The following is an 18,275-nucleotide window of genomic DNA, read 5'->3' as shown; positions in this document are numbered from 1 at the left end:
TTCAAAACAATGAATAATAAAATACGTAAAAAAAATTTGCAATATAAGTTTCCATCATTAAGTGACAAAGGATTGATGACACGCATTTTCTTCGATGCGTGTCATATCCCGCCATCCCAAGACTAGTTGGTTCGGTATTCTAGGATGTGAATGGACGCCAAACACTACCGTCGGTTTTTGAAAATTGGTACATAGAACGAAATATCTCCGACGAAACTTCATACAATAATATGTATGCACAGTAATATTCATTAATGCCTTTCGATTCCGGCTAATTTTTTTTCAATTTGAAACAAAATGTGAATTCGATTCTACACGTGAGAGAATGTAAAGGTAAAGGAAAGGCAGCAAAAAAAGGTATCCGGAAGCGAAAAGCATTGATGAACATTACCCCACGTGCAATGAACTAAATTAGCGGACTAACGTACAGTGGATCAAAGTGCAACGGAATTGCGTTTCACCATCCGGAAAATTAACTCCTTAATCTCGCTACACGTCGTGTCATTATACTTTCATGAATTTTCGCACAGGTATATTACTACGATATCGTATGTTTATAGGACAACTGATAGAATATTGATGAATAATTGTAAAACGGCTATGCGTGCATCGAGGTATTGTTTTCAAAACTACCATAACCGGAACATATGCTAATGATAGATTGAATTAACTTCAGAGGGCAGCGCACGTGTAATTACACTTCACGAGTAGTGCAGCCAAAAATTGGCAGCATGAGTTAGGTTTAGAACAACTAAATCATTTCAACGGAAATTTCAATTACCTTCAATTTGACAACGACGTGCTTAAAATGTGCCGGCCTCAACGTTCGAAAAAACAAATTTTACTCAACCTCCATGGCAGTATACGCAAGCTTTTGACAATCTGAGAAAATTAGGTTTTTCTAGATCTCACGTGGCCTTTGCCATACAATTCAAACCACAAGACTACCGTCTCTCGACTACATTAGAATATGGTTTTTAAAGTGTCGCCAACATTGCTTAAGGATTCAAATCGAATTATGGATCATGTCTACAGATGGATTTTCCAAATTCTTTGGAGGTCTGTGAAATTACCCTAACCATTTCAATAATTATCTAAAACTGTTCATTGGCTTTGCTATACCTCCTGGAAACGTAAATGCTTCGAACAAGCGAGGTTTGACCTTTGCATCCCGAAGTGCATAGTGCTGAAATAATTTATGGCATATGCGATTAATTATTCAATAATCCAGTGGCGACAGCCATTGAACAGAGTAATTTATTTCCAGGCATTAAGTCCAAGTCTTCCTTACTCCCTAGCCCCTCTTCCCCAAAGAACAATAAATTACTGCAAGAAGTCAAAGAGAGCTTGTCTGCGTTTAGTGCTAGTTTCAGGTGGATCACGATAGAGCATTTTTGGTTTGAACATGAACTGCCATTGACTTGTGGCACCACCGCCAAAGTTCGCTCTGTGGCAGTAATTCTTGGGATCCTGAGGGTAATCGGTGGTACCAAGGGACTATAAAATAGTATTTGAAGACAAGTAATTATTTCCTCACTTTCAATTGGTAATCCAATATTAGGTAATATTACATTATGAATAAGTATTTTCTTCGATATGCAGGTCAATAGACAAAGGCAATTTGTTGACGTTTCGACCCGAGTGGGGGCCCTCCTCAGAACGAAATTTTCAATAATCTGTCACAAGAATAAACCATCTGTCCAAGAAAATACTTATTCATCATTATCGAGGTCAAGAAAATCACATTAATATTACATTATATTTTTTAAAACGCTCTAAAACTGCACGAAAACAAGTATTACATAGATTTGGTCGTCCGGCTTTAAAAATCACTGAATCTTAAACTATGGAGACGAAACATTTTTGATTTTTTAAGAACATCGGGCTTTTAAAATTAAATAAAAATCTGGTATTCGATAGTGAATATTGATGTTTTTTAAATAGCAGCCTCGTCACTGTGAGACAGACTTTTCTTCCCTATCATTGCTGTTTTGCACGAAATTGTTTTTCTGGTATAATTGCCGGAGAATTTCAAAGTCCTATGCGATGCTGACCGTTAAATTCGAATAAAAAATTGTCAGTCAGCTTTTGATTTCACATTGTATATAATTTATTGCCACGTAGGGTGTATTAACTCTTATGGAATCATACTATGTATAGGCAAATAACAATTTTGGATCTGTAAAACCTGCAAGAAGAGTGAAGGAATTCCGTAAATGAAAGCTTATATTACAATTCTGAGTTATAGTGATCCACATTTTGTAAATGTCATTAATGCATGTGGATAAATTTAGATCTTATATACAGTTCATAGGTCTTACTTTAGGGAGTTCCTGGATCGACTTCTATTAGCTTTCATGGCGGTGATGAAGATCGCCACGCACACCGATACCTGCAGTATATATTTATTTAACTATGGCTATCAGTCAATGTATTATAATTCATTTTTATCAGCTTACACTTTGCAATTGCCGACGTTGAGGGTCTCTTGTTTCAGTTTGTTGAAAATTATCCTTGAAAATGTCACAAGCTACGTATATTCAGGACATGATGGCAGATCCTGCGCTGGAGATCTCAGGTCCGCAAGAAGTTGCAAGTTTTTACGCCAACCGTAATGTCCTGCTAACAGGGGGTGCCGGTTTTTTGGGAAGGCTTTTGGCAGAAAAAATATTACGGTGAGCAATTATTGCGATAATTATCATTGCCTAACGAAAATAGTCTGCTCTCTTTACTCGACCTACGCTCGACTTCATCTGTTCGGATGCAGTTCTAAATTTTTTTTCAGAATTATATCAGTTCGCAAGAAGACTTTGAATTTTTGTCAGATTTTTTAAATCTATCCGTTTCGAGTGATTTTAAAAAATAACATCTTTCAAGAGAATGTAGCGCAAAAATGAGGGGACTGACGATAAAAAAAAAATCTACAACCTCCCCCCCCCCCTCCCAAAGTGATTTTTTTCCTTCTAAAATAAAAAAATTGATTTCTCGACAAGTACGTCGTGTTGATTTGGCCCGAATTTTTTTGAAGAATCAATAACCCGTCTCGGATAACGGAAAAAGGTTATTCCCATCTGTATATTACCAGATAAAATAAATCTATACAGGGTATTTGTGTTAATTCTGGACGGACTTCTAGGGTGTGTAGGGGATGCCTAGACAAGCATTTTGAGGTGAGACACCCATGGCTGGAAACTCATCCTAACGGCTGTGGAGGGCTTTGAATAATTTGGTACAGCGTGCTTGTTCGTAGTGTAATGAATCAGATGTGATCAATTTCGGCACAATGTTTTATCCAGCCGTAGACAACGGTGCAAAATTATCATTTGTAGTCAACAAAACGATAAGCTTGACGCAAAATCAATTTTTCTTCGTTGTAAAGATAAAAATTACTTTTGGGAAGGTTTTAAATTTTTTCATCATTTGTTTTATCAAACTTCGAATGGAACTGAGTATATTATTGTTATTACATTTCGCTATCAAACGTCAAGTCGTTGCGCAACGTCCGCTTGAAAAATGTCGTTGGTTAAAAACGGCAGTTTAAAAAAAAAAATAATCGTAACTCCAAATTCTCTGATTTAACCAAATCTGAAAAAAGTTCAGCCTCCGTGAAAGCTAATAGAATTCCAAAAAAATAATTGTAACTGAATCTGAACAGATGAGGTCGATTGTAGGTAAAGTTCAGCTGGAATTATCCTTATATAAAAATTCAAAGCATGATGCAAAGCTGTTTTGAATATTGGCATCGACTAATAACTGAATACTTAATATGTATTAGGACTTATCAACACTTTCTTTACATCAATTGAATTATGTTGTAGTTTGTGCGTCACGTTTACTTCAGAACTTTAGAACCTTTGTCAATAATTGCAGATACGACAAGATGAAAAAGCGTAATTTAGATCTTAATCGTACAGCATATCTGCGCGTCGTTCATTCTGAAAGCGCAACTTCCTAGTATTACTGATGAATATGGAACAACTATTTCATTGTACCTACTAGGCTATGGAACAGAACTGTTTTGCGAAATGAACCGATTGAGATAGTCGTTAATTATTAAGAGAAAATTTTCAGTTCCTGTCCGGATGTAAAAAGTTTGTTGATACTCTTGCGAGCGAAAAAAGGACGGAGTCCTAAGGAGAGACTCAAGCTGCTCTTCGAAGACTCTGTGAGTTTCGTCAAGATTTTTCCTATAAAATATCGGAGAAAAAGAAAAAAAAAAAAAATAACGAAAGGACTGAGAACACGATCGACACGATTTGATATTTGCAGATGTTCGACCGGCTGAGAAAAGAGCAGCCTGGATATTCGCGAAAGGTTGTGCCGATCGATGGCGATATATCACAAGTTGGCTTGGGTTTGTCCGAAGAGCACAGAGAGTTGCTTCGAACTACCCACATCGTGATACATGCTGCAGCGACTGTGCGATTCGACGAAAGTTTGCGAGTCGCCGTCAACGTCAACGTTAGGGGGACCAACGAGCTCTTATCGCTCGCACGGGAAATGAGGAATCTTAAGGTCAGTGTGCAATACGTATATTAAGGTGGTCCTTAAAATAGGCTGTGTTGAATTGTGATCTCTTCCAACGCACAGTTCTAAATCTTTACCTTGAACCAATGTCGAAAAACAAGTGGTTTATGCAATTGTTGAATATTCAGGAAACCGGTTTAATTTGATATAAACTTGATAATAGATAGGTTTCGTTAGAAGAGTTTAGTATTTTCCAGATAGTCACGCGGTAAATATAATTAAAGAAAACATCGTTTCATCATACGCTCTAATCTTCCGCTAACTTGCTTCAGGCATTTGTTCACGTCTCAACTGCCTACTCAAATTGTGTTCAAGACCTGGTCGAAGAAAAATTTTATCCACCACCAATAGATGGGGACAAACTATTCAACTTGTTGGACATACTAGATGACGCTTCCCTGGAGCACTTGGTTCCCATGTAAGCGTTGCGATTTCTCGACATAAAATGCACCGTCGTTCTTTAACTAATTTGCGTAACGAAATTATCATTGATATAGAACGATACCGTGGTTGCGCCAGTATCCACTGACCACCAAATTCGTCGAGTCCAGTCTAGTTTAACCTTGGCCTGTTGCTGATTAATAAACGTTGCAGGCTCCTGAGCAAATGGCCGAATACCTACGCTTTCACTAAGGTAATTGCCGAGGACAGTATTCGCCGTAACTGTCATAATCTACCAGTGTGCGTGGTAAGACCATCGATAGTAATCGCCACAGCGAAAGAACCTGTGCCTGGTTGGATAAACAACGTCTATGGTGCTACCGGAATTGTACTCGGTGTTGCCGTCGGGTTGCTGCATACTTTGCACTGCGACCCGGAACTTGTCGCCGACATGATTCCCGCAGACTACGTCGTCAACACGATCATTGTTGCGGCCTGGGATGTCGCCAAAACTCGGTAAGACTTCTCATCGTCTGTCTACTTCGAGTAAGTAAAACGTTCGCTGAATAGGCTCGTCGTTTCAGATGTATCAACATCGAGAATGCGGTGAACGTCATGGTTCCGGAGGTAGAAGACGTGCCGATTTATAACTCCGTTTCATCCTGCCAGAAACCCATCACCTGGGGACAATTTATGAAGTATACTAGTGAATTGGGATTGGAAACACCATCCTTGGCGACCGTATGGATTCGCTTCTTGAAACTTAATAAGTATAATTGGCTGCACAAAGTTTACATGGTTTTTTGTCACCTTCTTCCTGCTATCATTGTCGACAGCTTGGCTAGGCTCACCGGAAGAAAACCCGTGTAAGAAATTTACCGTATAAGACAATCGTGTCTCGTTTACGTATCGATGACAGACAATGATCATGTAACAGGGCTTTTTCAAGACTATCGACAATTTTTCTTGTTCAATTGATACATGTAAACCAAACAGACGTAGTTTGTGCACTGGCACTCACTGTGTGAACGCGCTGTCACGAGTAAATCAACATCGCTAGCCGAGAATATCGGTTACAAAATTCTATGGATGTTTAATTTGTTACGTTGACTTGGTACAGATTATGGGACGCGTACAAGAAGATTCACAAGTTCAGCACTGTGATCAAATATTTTACGCTACGACAATGGCGGTTCAATAACAACAGTGTCCTACGACTGTGGGATAAACTAAGTTCCGCCGATCAGAGTATATTCGAATTCAACGTGGAGGGCCTCAACTGGGAAGATTACAGTTACAGTCACGTTCGTGGTATCCGTGTATATCTTGCAAAGGATCCTTTGGACACTATACCGGCAGCGGCAGCGAAATACACCAGGTACGAACCATTTCTCGCGATATTCCATCACTCGAATATTGAATCGCTATTTCCGGATATTTTTTGACAGTTTTACAACACATTATGTCTCTAGTTATGCTTCATCGCTGTGCCAAAGATTTTATTGATTATCTATTATTTCGTTGTCCAGGATCAAGATAGCTCACTATACCCTGTTGACAGCTATCTGCGGAATTTTTTTGTGGCTGATACGGTCGTTACTACGAGTTGTTGGCTTATGGTAATTTTCTGGTGATCGCAGTTCATCTACAGCCGAATTTCAACGTGCGTAAATAATCTTACAATTGATTTGAAAGGCGCCAAAAGAATCGGACTCTTTTACGTGGCTGACAGTGAGTGTTGATTCCATATTATTTGTAACATTGATGCTTGTAGCTATGCATATACATATATCACGTACGAACTTTTCTAGAATGTAACTAGAGAAATTTTCATAATGCTTACTCTTGATTGAACGATTAAATTTGGGTTGCTCCGAACGTATCCCGTGTCATTGCGGAATCCCTTCTAAGCTATCGTAAGGTGATTGAAATGGTCATTTGAGATTGCTTAAATGTGCCAAGGGGTCCACGATTCTTCAGAGATAATGCATTGTACGCACACTGCTGTATGAAATTGATGAAACGTGACGAAGCTGTTTTGACATTTTGTGCAAAGGATGAAATCCTGGAAGGATAGAAACTCAGTGTCTACACTCTACAATGTAAAAAAGCAATCACGATTGATGTCTGATTACCTATACGATACATGGTAATTAACAACTGATCATGAATAGATCTGTTGATGCGATTGATATTTATTTAACCGCACCAAAGAAAGCCGCTTTGCCTGCAATTGATATTTCGCAAATAATCGATTACAATGTTGGAAAGATTTCTTTACTGATAACTGAAATGAATTTAAAAATCTAAGTTTACCGAGACTGACATAAAATAAAAATTAAACGGTGCATTTATGAAATAAACTTAACAATGAACTACGATGACGTAAGAAAAAAAAAGAAAACTAAAGATGTTGAGAAAATCTGCACCCAGACTGTGATTATCCGCCTGAAGTTTAATATCGTGCGGTTGCTTGGGTGATCGGTCTAGATACATCACGAAACCTGTACCTGACGTTACATAGATATGTGAAAGTGTGATAATTATACCCCTGATGCATAAATAGAGCCGTCAGTCTTAGCATCACGCTATTTCGCTGATTTTATGATTCAATCATTCAAGGAACGGATATTCATAAGTTGCTTACGTGCAGCCATGCATTTCGAAACAAAAAAATATCACCTTGAATGAAAACAATACCCGAGTGCAATATAATTTGTGTTTTCAGGTGAAACGTTTTTTTTTTATTACTGGAGTTGATTATCATAAAACATTTACATCTTGGCGTACGGATGCACCTCCAATAACGTTGTTTGTCCAAGAAGCTTACGTGTGAATCAGGTGTGACGATTTGTAAAGGTTTGTCTGTCTTTCCGATTCGATCTCTCTGCCCTAAAATGAATCATAACATACTTGGTCCTAGTGTCCGAACTAATAATAACGTCTCATTGATACATATTGCACGATAATTTCTTTGAATCTGGGTTTCAAAAGGGGCGGATCCAGAAGGTTCAGACGGGGTGGTGAAAAGAATTTTTGTAAATGAATATATATTCATTTATATACATATATCTTGCATATGAATATATTTTCATTTATATACATTTTCCATTGTCTCTCATGAAAATTGCCTATTCGCAGATACTAGTATACATATTATAAACGTATAAAAATAAATAATGTTCTCCGATTAAAAATGTTATGTTATGTGTTATGTGAACGATATTATTGCAATGAAACTGATAATTCTTAACTCAATTAGAAAAGGACTAAAGATATACAAATTCACTATAAAAAAGTTGGTTTGAGAAAGTCTCCTAATGTTTGAAATTTTCAAATTTTTGTTGCTTATGGGGCAGGGGGTTGGTCAATCGCACCTAGTGCCCCCCTTGGATTGGCCACTGGTTTCAAGAAAGTGGAAAACATTTGTGAGCGCAATTTGGATATGCAAATAAGTAAATCGCGCCACAATCGCTTCGTTATAACGACATGTTGTCATTATTCTCAATACAAGAAAGTGATAAACGTGTGGTGACATCAGCGTTCTTGTAAAAAAAAGTAATTTATCGAGCATGCCTAACACAGGAAACGAGTAATGTCGTCAGAATGATTTGACTTCCCTGGCGCACAATCATTTATATTCGCATAAATTTAAAAGTCGATTTCACCTGTAACACTGTCGTTCCGATTGACATCGGAGCAGTCTTTGGATAGTGAATTTGTATCCCTCGCTGCAACGCATGATTTCTAAACAAAAATGTTCGTTCAATCGACAGGTTCATATAAAATCCACAGGTCCTTGGTATAATCTGTAATAAATGAAGGCATGGTAGAACCTCAAAATAGTTATTTACACAACTATCGTAATTTTTTAAGTGATGTTGTACGTTTATTTACATAAATTGGGCCCCACATGCAGGTGCAATGTTTATTGCTATTTTTTCACGCGATGATCCAGCTCCGAATTCAAATTTGTTCACCGACACTAGACTTGATTGTCAAAGGCCTCACGCCATTCACTATACTTGTGTGAAATATATTGAATTGGTCGCACCCTGTAGTTTCCAGCTTCTTCTACATACGAATATATGTCACGGAAAGGAACGTGAAAGATCCTTCGAAGCTCAGGGATTATAACTGGAGTACTGGTTCTCCCTGTGAAAGTAGTTGCAATGAGTAAGAACAAGTTATCGATATTTCTGTAGTGCCTTACCTAGTTTTCTAATTACACGGAGAGAAAAAACTTGCGATTAATGCAAGAGAATTCATTTACTCCATGCGTTAAGTCAACCTGTGAATCTCCTCAAATTGTGCGTGTGAAAATTTTATACAAAATACTTAATAGTATCAGATTTTAGCGATGCCCAAAGAATCACCAAGTTAAGTCTCGAATAAGTAGCCATATTTTCAATTTCAGACTGTCACATTGTAAATTTACTGAATATCTAACAATTTACTAAATTTGAAAAGTAAATGCTCTTGTAAATTTATTTAAAATTGTATTGTTAGTGCGAGATCTGAAATTATAGTCTTATTGATGATTTTTCAATGACTGTATTATTTGTCATGTCTGTGTGGATCGTACATTGTATTGTGAATCAAATAAAGTCATTGTTTCCCACAGCGTAGTTTAGCGTAGTAGGTAATCCTATCATTGCGAGCGAACGGGGTTCGAGCCCAGGTTTTAGAACAAAATAATGCGTTAGGTTTACTAATCGATCTAAAATCATCAATTCTCCACGGATCTCTGATTCTTTTCACGTCACAGTTTTAATATAGATTTGCGATGAAAAACCTTGCGTGTTATCAGTACGTGTTAAAATAGGTTGACAAAGGTAAAAAATAATTTTCATCTACCCGTATCCAGTGATAGTCTTGACGTTCATGTGATACGTATAAGACACGTATCCCATATACATTAACAACCGGGTTACTATTATACGTGAATCGGAGTGACGTACTTAAAACGTATAAATATGACTGATATTATACTCATGAAAATATCCGTCTCAAAAACCTTCCGACAATACCTATTAGAATCGGTTAATAAACGTAAAAAATAACGTTTATGTGGCGGACATTATGAAGAGTGTTATCCGTGCGTGATCGACGTTTTCTTAACTTATGGTTTATACTCTTGCTCAACGTTTATCATACTATCGTGTGTCTGTTGGGTGTACCTCTGAAAGAGTTGAATGGAATCGAACCTTTTTGGGGCACGGGTTAGAGTTGAGATAAAAATTTGAAAAAATTAACGAATTCATTTTGAATTATGTGGAACCGATTTGGGGGGTAAGCCGGGCGAAATTCGAAAATGACCTTTTTAAGGCCGACCCTAGTGTTCTCTTACTGTTATCCTTCTTCCCACTTCATAAAGCTACGAATAACAATTAGTCGGAGAGTGACACTCGGCGGGTTTTCTTCAGTTGTACTTCGAACTTCTCGCAGTACGGTTCAGTATCTAAGAGGTACTCTCGCTGTTGACTTCCTCCATCGCTGTTTGGGTATGTCCATACAATTCCCATAACGGTCCCATACGTAATTTTTGTCATAGAGTAAAGTTTGAAAATGTCTGTGATTTTGAAAAATAATCGACACAGCTGATTGTAGAAGCATTAACTCTGATATCAGCATATTTTTGTGAAAACTATTTAAAACAGATTTCAGATTGACTCAAGCTTTTATGCAATTGAAATAATTGCTGATCATTTTTTGGGAAAAAAGTAGCTTTTATCGAATCATCATCACAGATTTCCACGATTATCATACAGCACTAGGGATCTTCGTTTATCAAAGTTTGTCGTTTCAAGTAATCACAGTATTATGTGGCATGCCTCAGAATGTTTCATGCTTAATTAACTGTTCGTACTTGTTTCAGTTTTTATACAGTTTAATGGTATTTTGAATAAAAAAATGTTAGCTGCAAAACGATCTTGTTCTTCAATTATTTTTTTCAAACAAAAGATGGCTGTGAACTATAGTGTGGCCATTGAGCGTGAAACTCTGGTGTAACGCTAGGGGATGGAAAAAATAAAAATTGATCCATGTAATTAATCGTACTAGGAAATGTTCTTCCGTTCTCATCCATTAGATATCACCCGTTCAGATGTCGCAAGCTGCGTATATACGAGACATGATGTCGGATACTGAACTCGATCTCGCCACCGGTCCCGGTGAAGTGTCGAGTTTTTACACAAATCTCAACGTTTTTCTTACTGGTGGTGCCGGGTTTTTAGGAAAGCTTTTGATAGAGAGGATACTGCGGTAAGTCAGGACTCAAAATTTTCACGATGTATGGAGAATAAAGATATAATCTGTCACTATTTAGTGACGATCCAATTTCCGAAACATCCAACCCAGTTTCTAATTTTCTCGCCGGGTAAGCCAAGCCTACTACGTAAACTGAGAAAAGATCTTTGGATTATAATATTTGCTCCGTTTCTATGTTTGTCTCTCATTCGTATTGTTCGTATTTCGTTCTTGTTCTCCTAGGGGGCCATTCGAATACTACGGCACGCTCTCGTGGGGGGGGGGGGGTTTAGCTTCGCTGTGACGACCTTTGCTACCTTAACGTAGCGTTCTTTTTTATGCATATTTATTTGTTTATTGATCGGACGATTGACATTATCATATATTGACACAATTTAAATTAGTCGAGGGGCAGGGGAGGGGGGGGGGGGGGGGGGTGCAAATGCAAGAAAGCAGCGTGGCGTAGTATATGAATGGCATACTGGTAATTGGAGACCGGGGAAAGGTGTCGTGGGTCAGGAATTAACTGAAAAATTTTCTGTACATTTTTATAAAAATTTTACACCTTGGTAAGTAGAATATTTTTATTGACGATAAAGTTATGAGTGAGTAGGAATAGATATAATATAAATATCATTTGCACAATCATAATTATTTTCTTGCCTCTAGTGCCTCGCTTTGCTCCGGTCTTCTTGAAATATGTCTGCATCAAGATTTTTCATTTGCAAGTGAGATTTTCACCGCTTTCACCTGAAAAACATCTAGATTGCAGCAAAGAAAAAAAGAAAATATTCACTCGATGATATCTCTTGATCAACTTTTAAAAAAATCCTCCTCGTCATCAAAGTTTCTCACAAATAATGAGGGAAATATGTAATTTTTCTTGAAATTGTAACAGCTTAATCGTATACATTAATATGGAACTGGTCGTGTACAAATTTTTCGCCTAATTAAATTCCTTACAAAATTTTAGCTTCAATCTTTGTACAGCCTGTTGAAAAGCCGTTCGAAATCTCAAAAACAAAGTCATCATTACGAATTCATTTCAAGCTTGTAACTTACGACACATGATTTTATCAAATTCAATTATTTTAAAATTAAAATCAGCCGAATTTTTTAAAATAACGTTTAGTAATCACTCTCGCCACTTTTGCAAGATGGTTTGAACAAGACTTTTATATAAAACCGAATGATTCAAAATTAACAAAATTTAATTTTGATCATTGATCATCTTAAATGATAGTTAAATAGAGGTATTTTGATTTGTGTCCGTTAAAGGTAATATAATAACGTTTTATTTGTTGGATTAACCTGATTAAGCCAGCTATAATTTTACCAGGTAAGACTTATCTTTCCTATTAAGGGATTTAAGGCAACCTCGACCTCTCCTCACTGCATTCACTCATTGTAAGATACTTGTCAATAGCACCATCTTATTCACCCTTTTAAACCCTAGTATTTTTGTCTGTTATATTTTTTGCAAAACCTGTTTTCTCGAGATATTCAGGCACTCCACTTAAATGAGACACCGTATATACAGCTAGATAGACCTATAGATATTACAATCAATGTAGAAAGAGGCTAAAATATTTTTATGCAGATGCGAGTTTGATGCTGATACAAATATAAACGTCAAAAAATACAGATTACTATAATTTTATGGGGTTTCAAGTATATCATTGTTTCATATTAAAGTGAAGTATGCATTTCCTTCAGGCTGATTTCGAATGTATTCATTTTCTTATGTTGATTTGGAAACTATTTATGGAATTCAATTTGACCGAGACAGTGCTCCTGAAAAGCTAACATGATCTAATCACAAAAGCAGAAACAGTTTCACAGTGTAATATAAAACCGTACACACTGGTCAATAAATATTAGTCGCTTCGAATAATTGTTAGGACGTCACCTATTGACAATTGAATATTTTAAATTTGCGTGCAATTAGAATAACTTGCACACCTTCTACAGGTGGGACTGATCGGAACGTCTATATCAGCAAAAACGTTTCTTTAGCTAGGCCAAAGCGCATATTTCAACACCTCGAACTGTAAAATCAGAAGGTGATAAAAGTGATTACCATACAAGAGCTCCGTACTCGTTTACATTGATTATTCATATTATGTTAATCCGTTCAATGACATTTTATACTTAACATCTAAAAATAGTTACATCATTTATTTACTGGAAGAACTTGTAATACTGGATGAAAAAAGGGTGAGGAATTATGGAAATTGCGGAGCTAAATAGGTGTTTGAAACTTTTTGCTGTGTTAGAAATTGTATTCGTAACTATTAATCATACGTTTCGAAGCTTCGTTATCAACTATTATCAATTATTATTATGCAGTCCTCTGCATTTTTGTAACAAACCATTGATCGTTGTAATTCTTATAAATACTTATACAAGTATTCATCCGAAAAACATAAATGATACGTGAAGTTAGCTTTGCAATCTTACAAATTCTACCTGCTATACATATATAGGATTCTCAGCGTCTATGTCATATCAATTTACTGTGCGAGAACAATTAATTCACATCACTGACCGCGAAAACACTGCTGTTCCTATCTTCTGTACAGAATTTTCGAAATTTATATCAATCTAAATCTTAGCTTTCAATACATTACACGCGTATGACAGTCCGGGACGCGAGTCGACAAAAAAATTGTACTTTAGTGAGAAACAGTTTCCAACTAGAACAAGTTGAGTGTACTATGAAACCATTTCTAAGTGAAATATTTGTGGATTAAGATAAATTGACCACCGAGACTAAGTAATAAAATTCGTAGGTCATGCTCAGGCGTAAACATGTTGTTTGTGCTCCTGCGAGCAAAGAAAGGAAAAAGCTCCGAAGACAGATTTAAGGAACTTTTCGAGGACCTGGTGAGTTACCTTGAAGTACTTCTGACCTCAACCTAATTTCATTTTTCATTCGTATGCTAATATTTGAATCAAAACCGCACAAATGAACCAGCACGTCTGGAGATACCTTTCAACTATAAGTAAGAGATGTTGCAGGTTTTCGACCGACTAAAGAGAGAGAAGCCTGGATTTGCTCAAAAAGTTAGATTGATCGAGGGAGACGTGGGGGAGATCGGTTTGGGTTTGGCGCCGGAGCAAAGGGAACTGCTCCGAACCACGAACATCGTGATACACGGTGCAGCCACCGTACGATTTGACGAATCCGTGCGAATTGCTACCAAGATCAACGTCAGAGGCACCAAGGAGATGCTGATACTCGCCAAGGAAATGCCAAATCTTAGAGTGAGTTGATCGATGCTCAACGGTCGGCAGCGCTGCTTTCACCAATATCAAAATTTCTCACTCTCATTCGTCCTCTTCTACCGACTGCAGGCATTCGTCCACATCTCAACAGCCTACTCGAACTGCGTTCGACAGTCCATCGATGAAAAATTCTACCCACCACCAATCGACTCGGACAAGTTACTCGATCTCCTGGAGATATTGGATGACGCCTCCCTCGAACACCTCACGCCGGTGTAAGTCATGCGATTTCCTCCCGATGCATCTTGACTCCTGATTCGCTCGAGCGCGAAGTCTCGCACCGACATAGAATTAATATTTCAATTCGTCTCTTACAAAATGTCTATCAAGTTTTACCTGAAACTTGAATTGCTTTACTCCTTTCGTATTCGCTGCAAACTTACAGACTCTTGGGTAAATATCCGAATACGTACGTCTTCACCAAAGCGGTCGCCGAGGACGTCATTCGCCGCAACAGTCACAGTCTGCCAGTCTGCATTGTCAGGCCTTCCATAGTAATCTCAACTTATAAGGAACCCGTCGCTGGTTGGATCGACAACGTCTACGGTCCCACCGGAGTAGTGCTCGGGGCTGCGATTGGATTATTACGGACTCTTCACTGTGACCCGGAAGGCATCGCCGACATGATTCCCGCAGACTTCGTAGTCAACAACATCATTGTCGCCGCATGGGACATCGCCGAAGCTCGGTAAGATCCCGCAGCTTCCTTACTTTTAGCGTATGGAAACCTCGGTGGAAAAGTGTGATATCAACATTAGGTGAATTACTCTGTTTCAGAACCACGAATGTCAACAGCGCGGATAGTTCGAACATTCCGGAGACTGATGAGCCTCCGATCTACAACGTCGTATCATCGTGCCAGAAACCCTACACATGGGGTAAACTCATGCGTCATACAGAAGAATATGGATTAAAAGTTCCAACCATGATGTGTATATGGTACTACTGCTTCAAACTCAACAAGTATGAATCGGTTCACAAGATATACGTGATCTTTCTCCACCTTCTTCCCGCTCTCATTGTAGACAGTGTGGCCCGCATTATAGGACGCGAGCCCATGTAAGTATGATTGCATCAATCTTCGATAGCGAAATGGTCAATTTATAATCCCCGTACGATATTCGGATCTGTCAACGGCTTGACATATTTCAATCGTATATCCAATGTTTGCAGGAACCTTAATGAGTCATGTTGTCTGTCTACAGGTTATGGAAAGCTTACAAGAAGATTCACAAATTCAGCGCCGTGATTTCGTACTTCGCGACGCAACAATGGCGCTTCAGTAACAACGGTGTTTTGAGACTGTCGGCGAAATTGAGCCCCGCCGATCAGAACCAGTTTGAGGTGAACATGGAAAAGTTCAGCTGGGAGGAATTCAATTATCATTACGCTCGTGGTTTACGGCTTTACATTCTGAAAGACCCATTCGACAGTGTACCTAAAGCATCTGCTAGATACGCAAGGTTCGTTTATTCGTTAACAATTTTTATAAATCTATATTTGTATTGATACGCCTGCAGGACTACCTTTAACAATGCACTGATATGTTGCATTTGTCTTATGCTGTTAAAGTAAAACAGAACAATTACGTATTTCAATTCGATATGATTCAGTTAAAAATTAAATTTCTTATAATGCGATACATGCATGAAATATTTATTGTTATCATTGACATGTTATTCCGGCTTCATTATAATTAGCGACTTCATGTATTCATCATGACATCAGACATCAGACATCATGCAAAAATTTACCCTTATGAATTATGTGATTTGACGTTTTGCATTTTTACTTCCAGATTACGAATAGCTCACTACACTTTAATATCGGTGGTATGTGGTTTTATTTTCTGGCTTCTATGGACTCTTGTTAAATTTATGGGCATGTAGCAACTCCCATGATATACATTATAACTCAACAATTGCTCAATCAGAGCATCTAAGAATGTCATATTCAACACGAAAGAAGCAAACGAAACTTGAGTACGAGGTTAGTTTTCTTCGATGCCAGAAAAATTAACTTTAAATACATTTTATATACTGCAATGAGGATTTATTCGAAGCACAAAATAAAACCGAGTCCAGAGATGAATTACTTTTGATTATTTTTCTACTATTCCCCAAATTATCAATTGATAATTCAACTTCCAGAAATAAAAGTACATGAACGTATTAAAAGTCGTGCGTAACCAATGTGAATACAATAGAGCTGTAGGAGAATTGAGAGCCTGCTGATTATCGTCACTCAATGGAATTTTAACATTTATTTTGCAAATATCTCATTTCAATCTTCCTACGCTGGAAGTAAGAAGTTGTTGAATCAAAAAAGGAAAAAACGTTTGGATGAAATAATGCGGCGTTCACGGGCGGCAACACGAATATTTGGTTATTACAACAATTTGTAAGTTGCGGGAGCTAAATGAAAAATATGTCTGTTGACTAAATTATTGTTCAACACAAATACGAGGACGTACAGTCAACGAAATATTAAGTTGAACGACCTGTACTATGTAGCTAATATGAAAATCATATTGTTAATCGGAATATCCTACGTTTTGATCCACCAAAGGTTCAATCAATGCAAGATCATGTTCCGTTGGTTGAATCAAATCTCATTGTCACTCAACTGAACTGAATATTTATTTCAGTGCAATGCTTCAATCATTAACTGAAACAATAACTTATTTGTTGTCGGACGTCTTACATCGTTTGTATTACCAAATGCTCACGTTATACATAGATTACTATATATTTTGATAGAAGTACTGTAAATTACGAATGAAAGAAAGTTCTGCAATCATTTGGAATGGTTCTGATCGATAATAAAATTGAAATGCTTGGCCTAATTACGGCAGTCAACGGCAGTTGGTAGAGTTGTCAGTGACGCGAATAACTTATAATTATTCGCAAGACGGATAAAACGCATTTTTAGTCGCCGAATTTTCCGATTACACGCCTCGAGATTTTCTTTGAGATTCGAATCGAGGACGGATCACCCTATCTAGTCGCGCATCTGTATCCACTGTGTCAAACTATCGCACAGACTTCGGGTTATCTTTTGGTCACTTAGGTGACGAGATATACTTATCTTAGTAATACGAAGCTATTGACCAGTGACGTTAAAAAGATTTTGTACAAAAATGCAAGGATTTCAATAATTGACTGGCAGTGAAATAGCCGATGAAACAGTTAATTTAACGAATGAAATGCATCCAATCAACAAAATATTTATTCGATATAAATATTTCGCTTACATAATTGGTCCAACATACGGAAAACGTGGATTTCATTACCTTTATGTTTTCCCAGCTGCTTTACACGTTGGACTTTTGTGGTTTTTTTTCGACCAACTAAACATTCAAAGTCATCTAAATTTATTAGTCTATTCGTGATTGTACTTAGAGTCATTGGACTATTTGTATCAAAACAATTTTGTTGTTGTTTCGACTGATACATACATTTGAATCATCAAATCGAATTATATTCGCTAACTCGAATCACCGAAACAAGTAGTACCTGGAAGATGTAGATTTGCTTAGGCAGAGACTCTTGATTTGTTCCTTTCAATCAACACAAGTTCCTCACAAACGAATCGCTTAGATCATTCAACCATACGTATTCAACAATGTGTAAGTTGAAACAGAAAGAATAAAAAACAGTTACGGGTTAAACTAAATCACGTGTAGGGTTTGATTCAAGAGGTTAAAATTTTATTCTGTGGCATACCGAGTACTTTGACGACAAAAAAATATTCAGTTGAAACGATTGCACGCGTTGAATCGCAGGTACCCCCTTCGTCAACCGGATCATTGAATTGCAAAAATTTAATAT

The 18,275-nt window shown here is 37.5% G+C and overlaps 2 protein-coding genes across 7 annotated transcripts; both read left to right on the top strand.

The window, feature by feature from the left end:
* The first annotated feature begins 64 nt into the window (after nucleotides 1-64).
* On the top strand, nucleotides 65-10,328 carry LOC107227520 (fatty acyl-CoA reductase wat). Of its 5 annotated transcripts, XR_006904082.1 has the most exons (10): nucleotides 65-1,521; nucleotides 2,498-2,675; nucleotides 4,072-4,165; nucleotides 4,270-4,515; nucleotides 4,800-4,945; nucleotides 5,122-5,424; nucleotides 5,493-5,774; nucleotides 6,029-6,286; nucleotides 6,438-6,639; nucleotides 7,637-10,328. XR_006904082.1 is itself a non-coding variant. In XM_015668696.2 (9 exons), exons 2-9 carry the CDS (start codon nucleotides 2,521-2,523, stop codon nucleotides 6,529-6,531), a joined length of 1,578 nt encoding a protein of 525 aa, XP_015524182.2. In that variant the 5' UTR covers nucleotides 65-1,521; nucleotides 2,498-2,520; the 3' UTR covers nucleotides 6,532-7,207. The 5 variants fall into 5 exon arrangements, 4 of the variants coding, with proteins under 4 accessions (XP_015524182.2, XP_046594403.1, XP_046594404.1 ...); XM_015668696.2 differs by lacking the exon at nucleotides 7,637-10,328 and having other exon boundaries at nucleotides 6,438-7,207; XM_046738447.1 differs by lacking the exon at nucleotides 7,637-10,328 and having other exon boundaries at nucleotides 65-1,546; nucleotides 6,438-7,207.
* Nucleotides 10,329-10,334: 6 nt separating this feature from the next.
* On the top strand, nucleotides 10,335-16,536 carry LOC107227519 (fatty acyl-CoA reductase wat). Of its 2 annotated transcripts, XM_046738445.1 has the most exons (9): nucleotides 10,335-10,412; nucleotides 11,000-11,172; nucleotides 13,950-14,043; nucleotides 14,179-14,424; nucleotides 14,515-14,660; nucleotides 14,831-15,133; nucleotides 15,223-15,504; nucleotides 15,651-15,908; nucleotides 16,244-16,536. In XM_046738445.1, exons 2-9 carry the CDS (start codon nucleotides 11,015-11,017, stop codon nucleotides 16,332-16,334), a joined length of 1,578 nt encoding a protein of 525 aa, XP_046594401.1. In that variant the 5' UTR covers nucleotides 10,335-10,412; nucleotides 11,000-11,014; the 3' UTR covers nucleotides 16,335-16,536. The 2 variants fall into 2 exon arrangements, with proteins under 2 accessions (XP_046594401.1, XP_046594402.1); XM_046738446.1 differs by lacking the exons at nucleotides 10,335-10,412; nucleotides 11,000-11,172 and adding an exon at nucleotides 11,619-11,726.
* Nucleotides 16,537-18,275: the final 1,739 nt, after the last annotated feature.

Source organism: Neodiprion lecontei, chromosome 4 (genome assembly GCF_021901455.1).
Source record: "Neodiprion lecontei isolate iyNeoLeco1 chromosome 4, iyNeoLeco1.1, whole genome shotgun sequence".
In the NCBI taxonomy this organism is placed as follows: domain Eukaryota; kingdom Metazoa; phylum Arthropoda; class Insecta; order Hymenoptera; family Diprionidae; genus Neodiprion; species Neodiprion lecontei.
This window is presented reverse-complemented; position numbering and strand designations above follow the sequence as displayed.

Coding starts and splice junctions, on each gene's coding strand:
- LOC107227519 (XM_046738445.1), top strand. CDS start 11,015: ATGTCGCAAGCTGCGTATATACGAGACATGATGTCGGATACTGAACTC. Junction 11,173..13,949: donor TTGATAGAGAGGATACTGCG/GTAAGTCAGGAC, acceptor TAAAATTCGTAG/GTCATGCTCAGGCGTAAACA. Junction 15,134..15,222: donor TGGGACATCGCCGAAGCTCG/GTAAGATCCCGC, acceptor ACTCTGTTTCAG/AACCACGAATGTCAACAGCG.
- LOC107227520 (XM_015668696.2), top strand. CDS start 2,521: ATGTCACAAGCTACGTATATTCAGGACATGATGGCAGATCCTGCGCTG. Junction 4,946..5,121: donor CTGGAGCACTTGGTTCCCAT/GTAAGCGTTGCG, acceptor TAAACGTTGCAG/GCTCCTGAGCAAATGGCCGA. Junction 5,425..5,492: donor TGGGATGTCGCCAAAACTCG/GTAAGACTTCTC, acceptor TCGTCGTTTCAG/ATGTATCAACATCGAGAATG.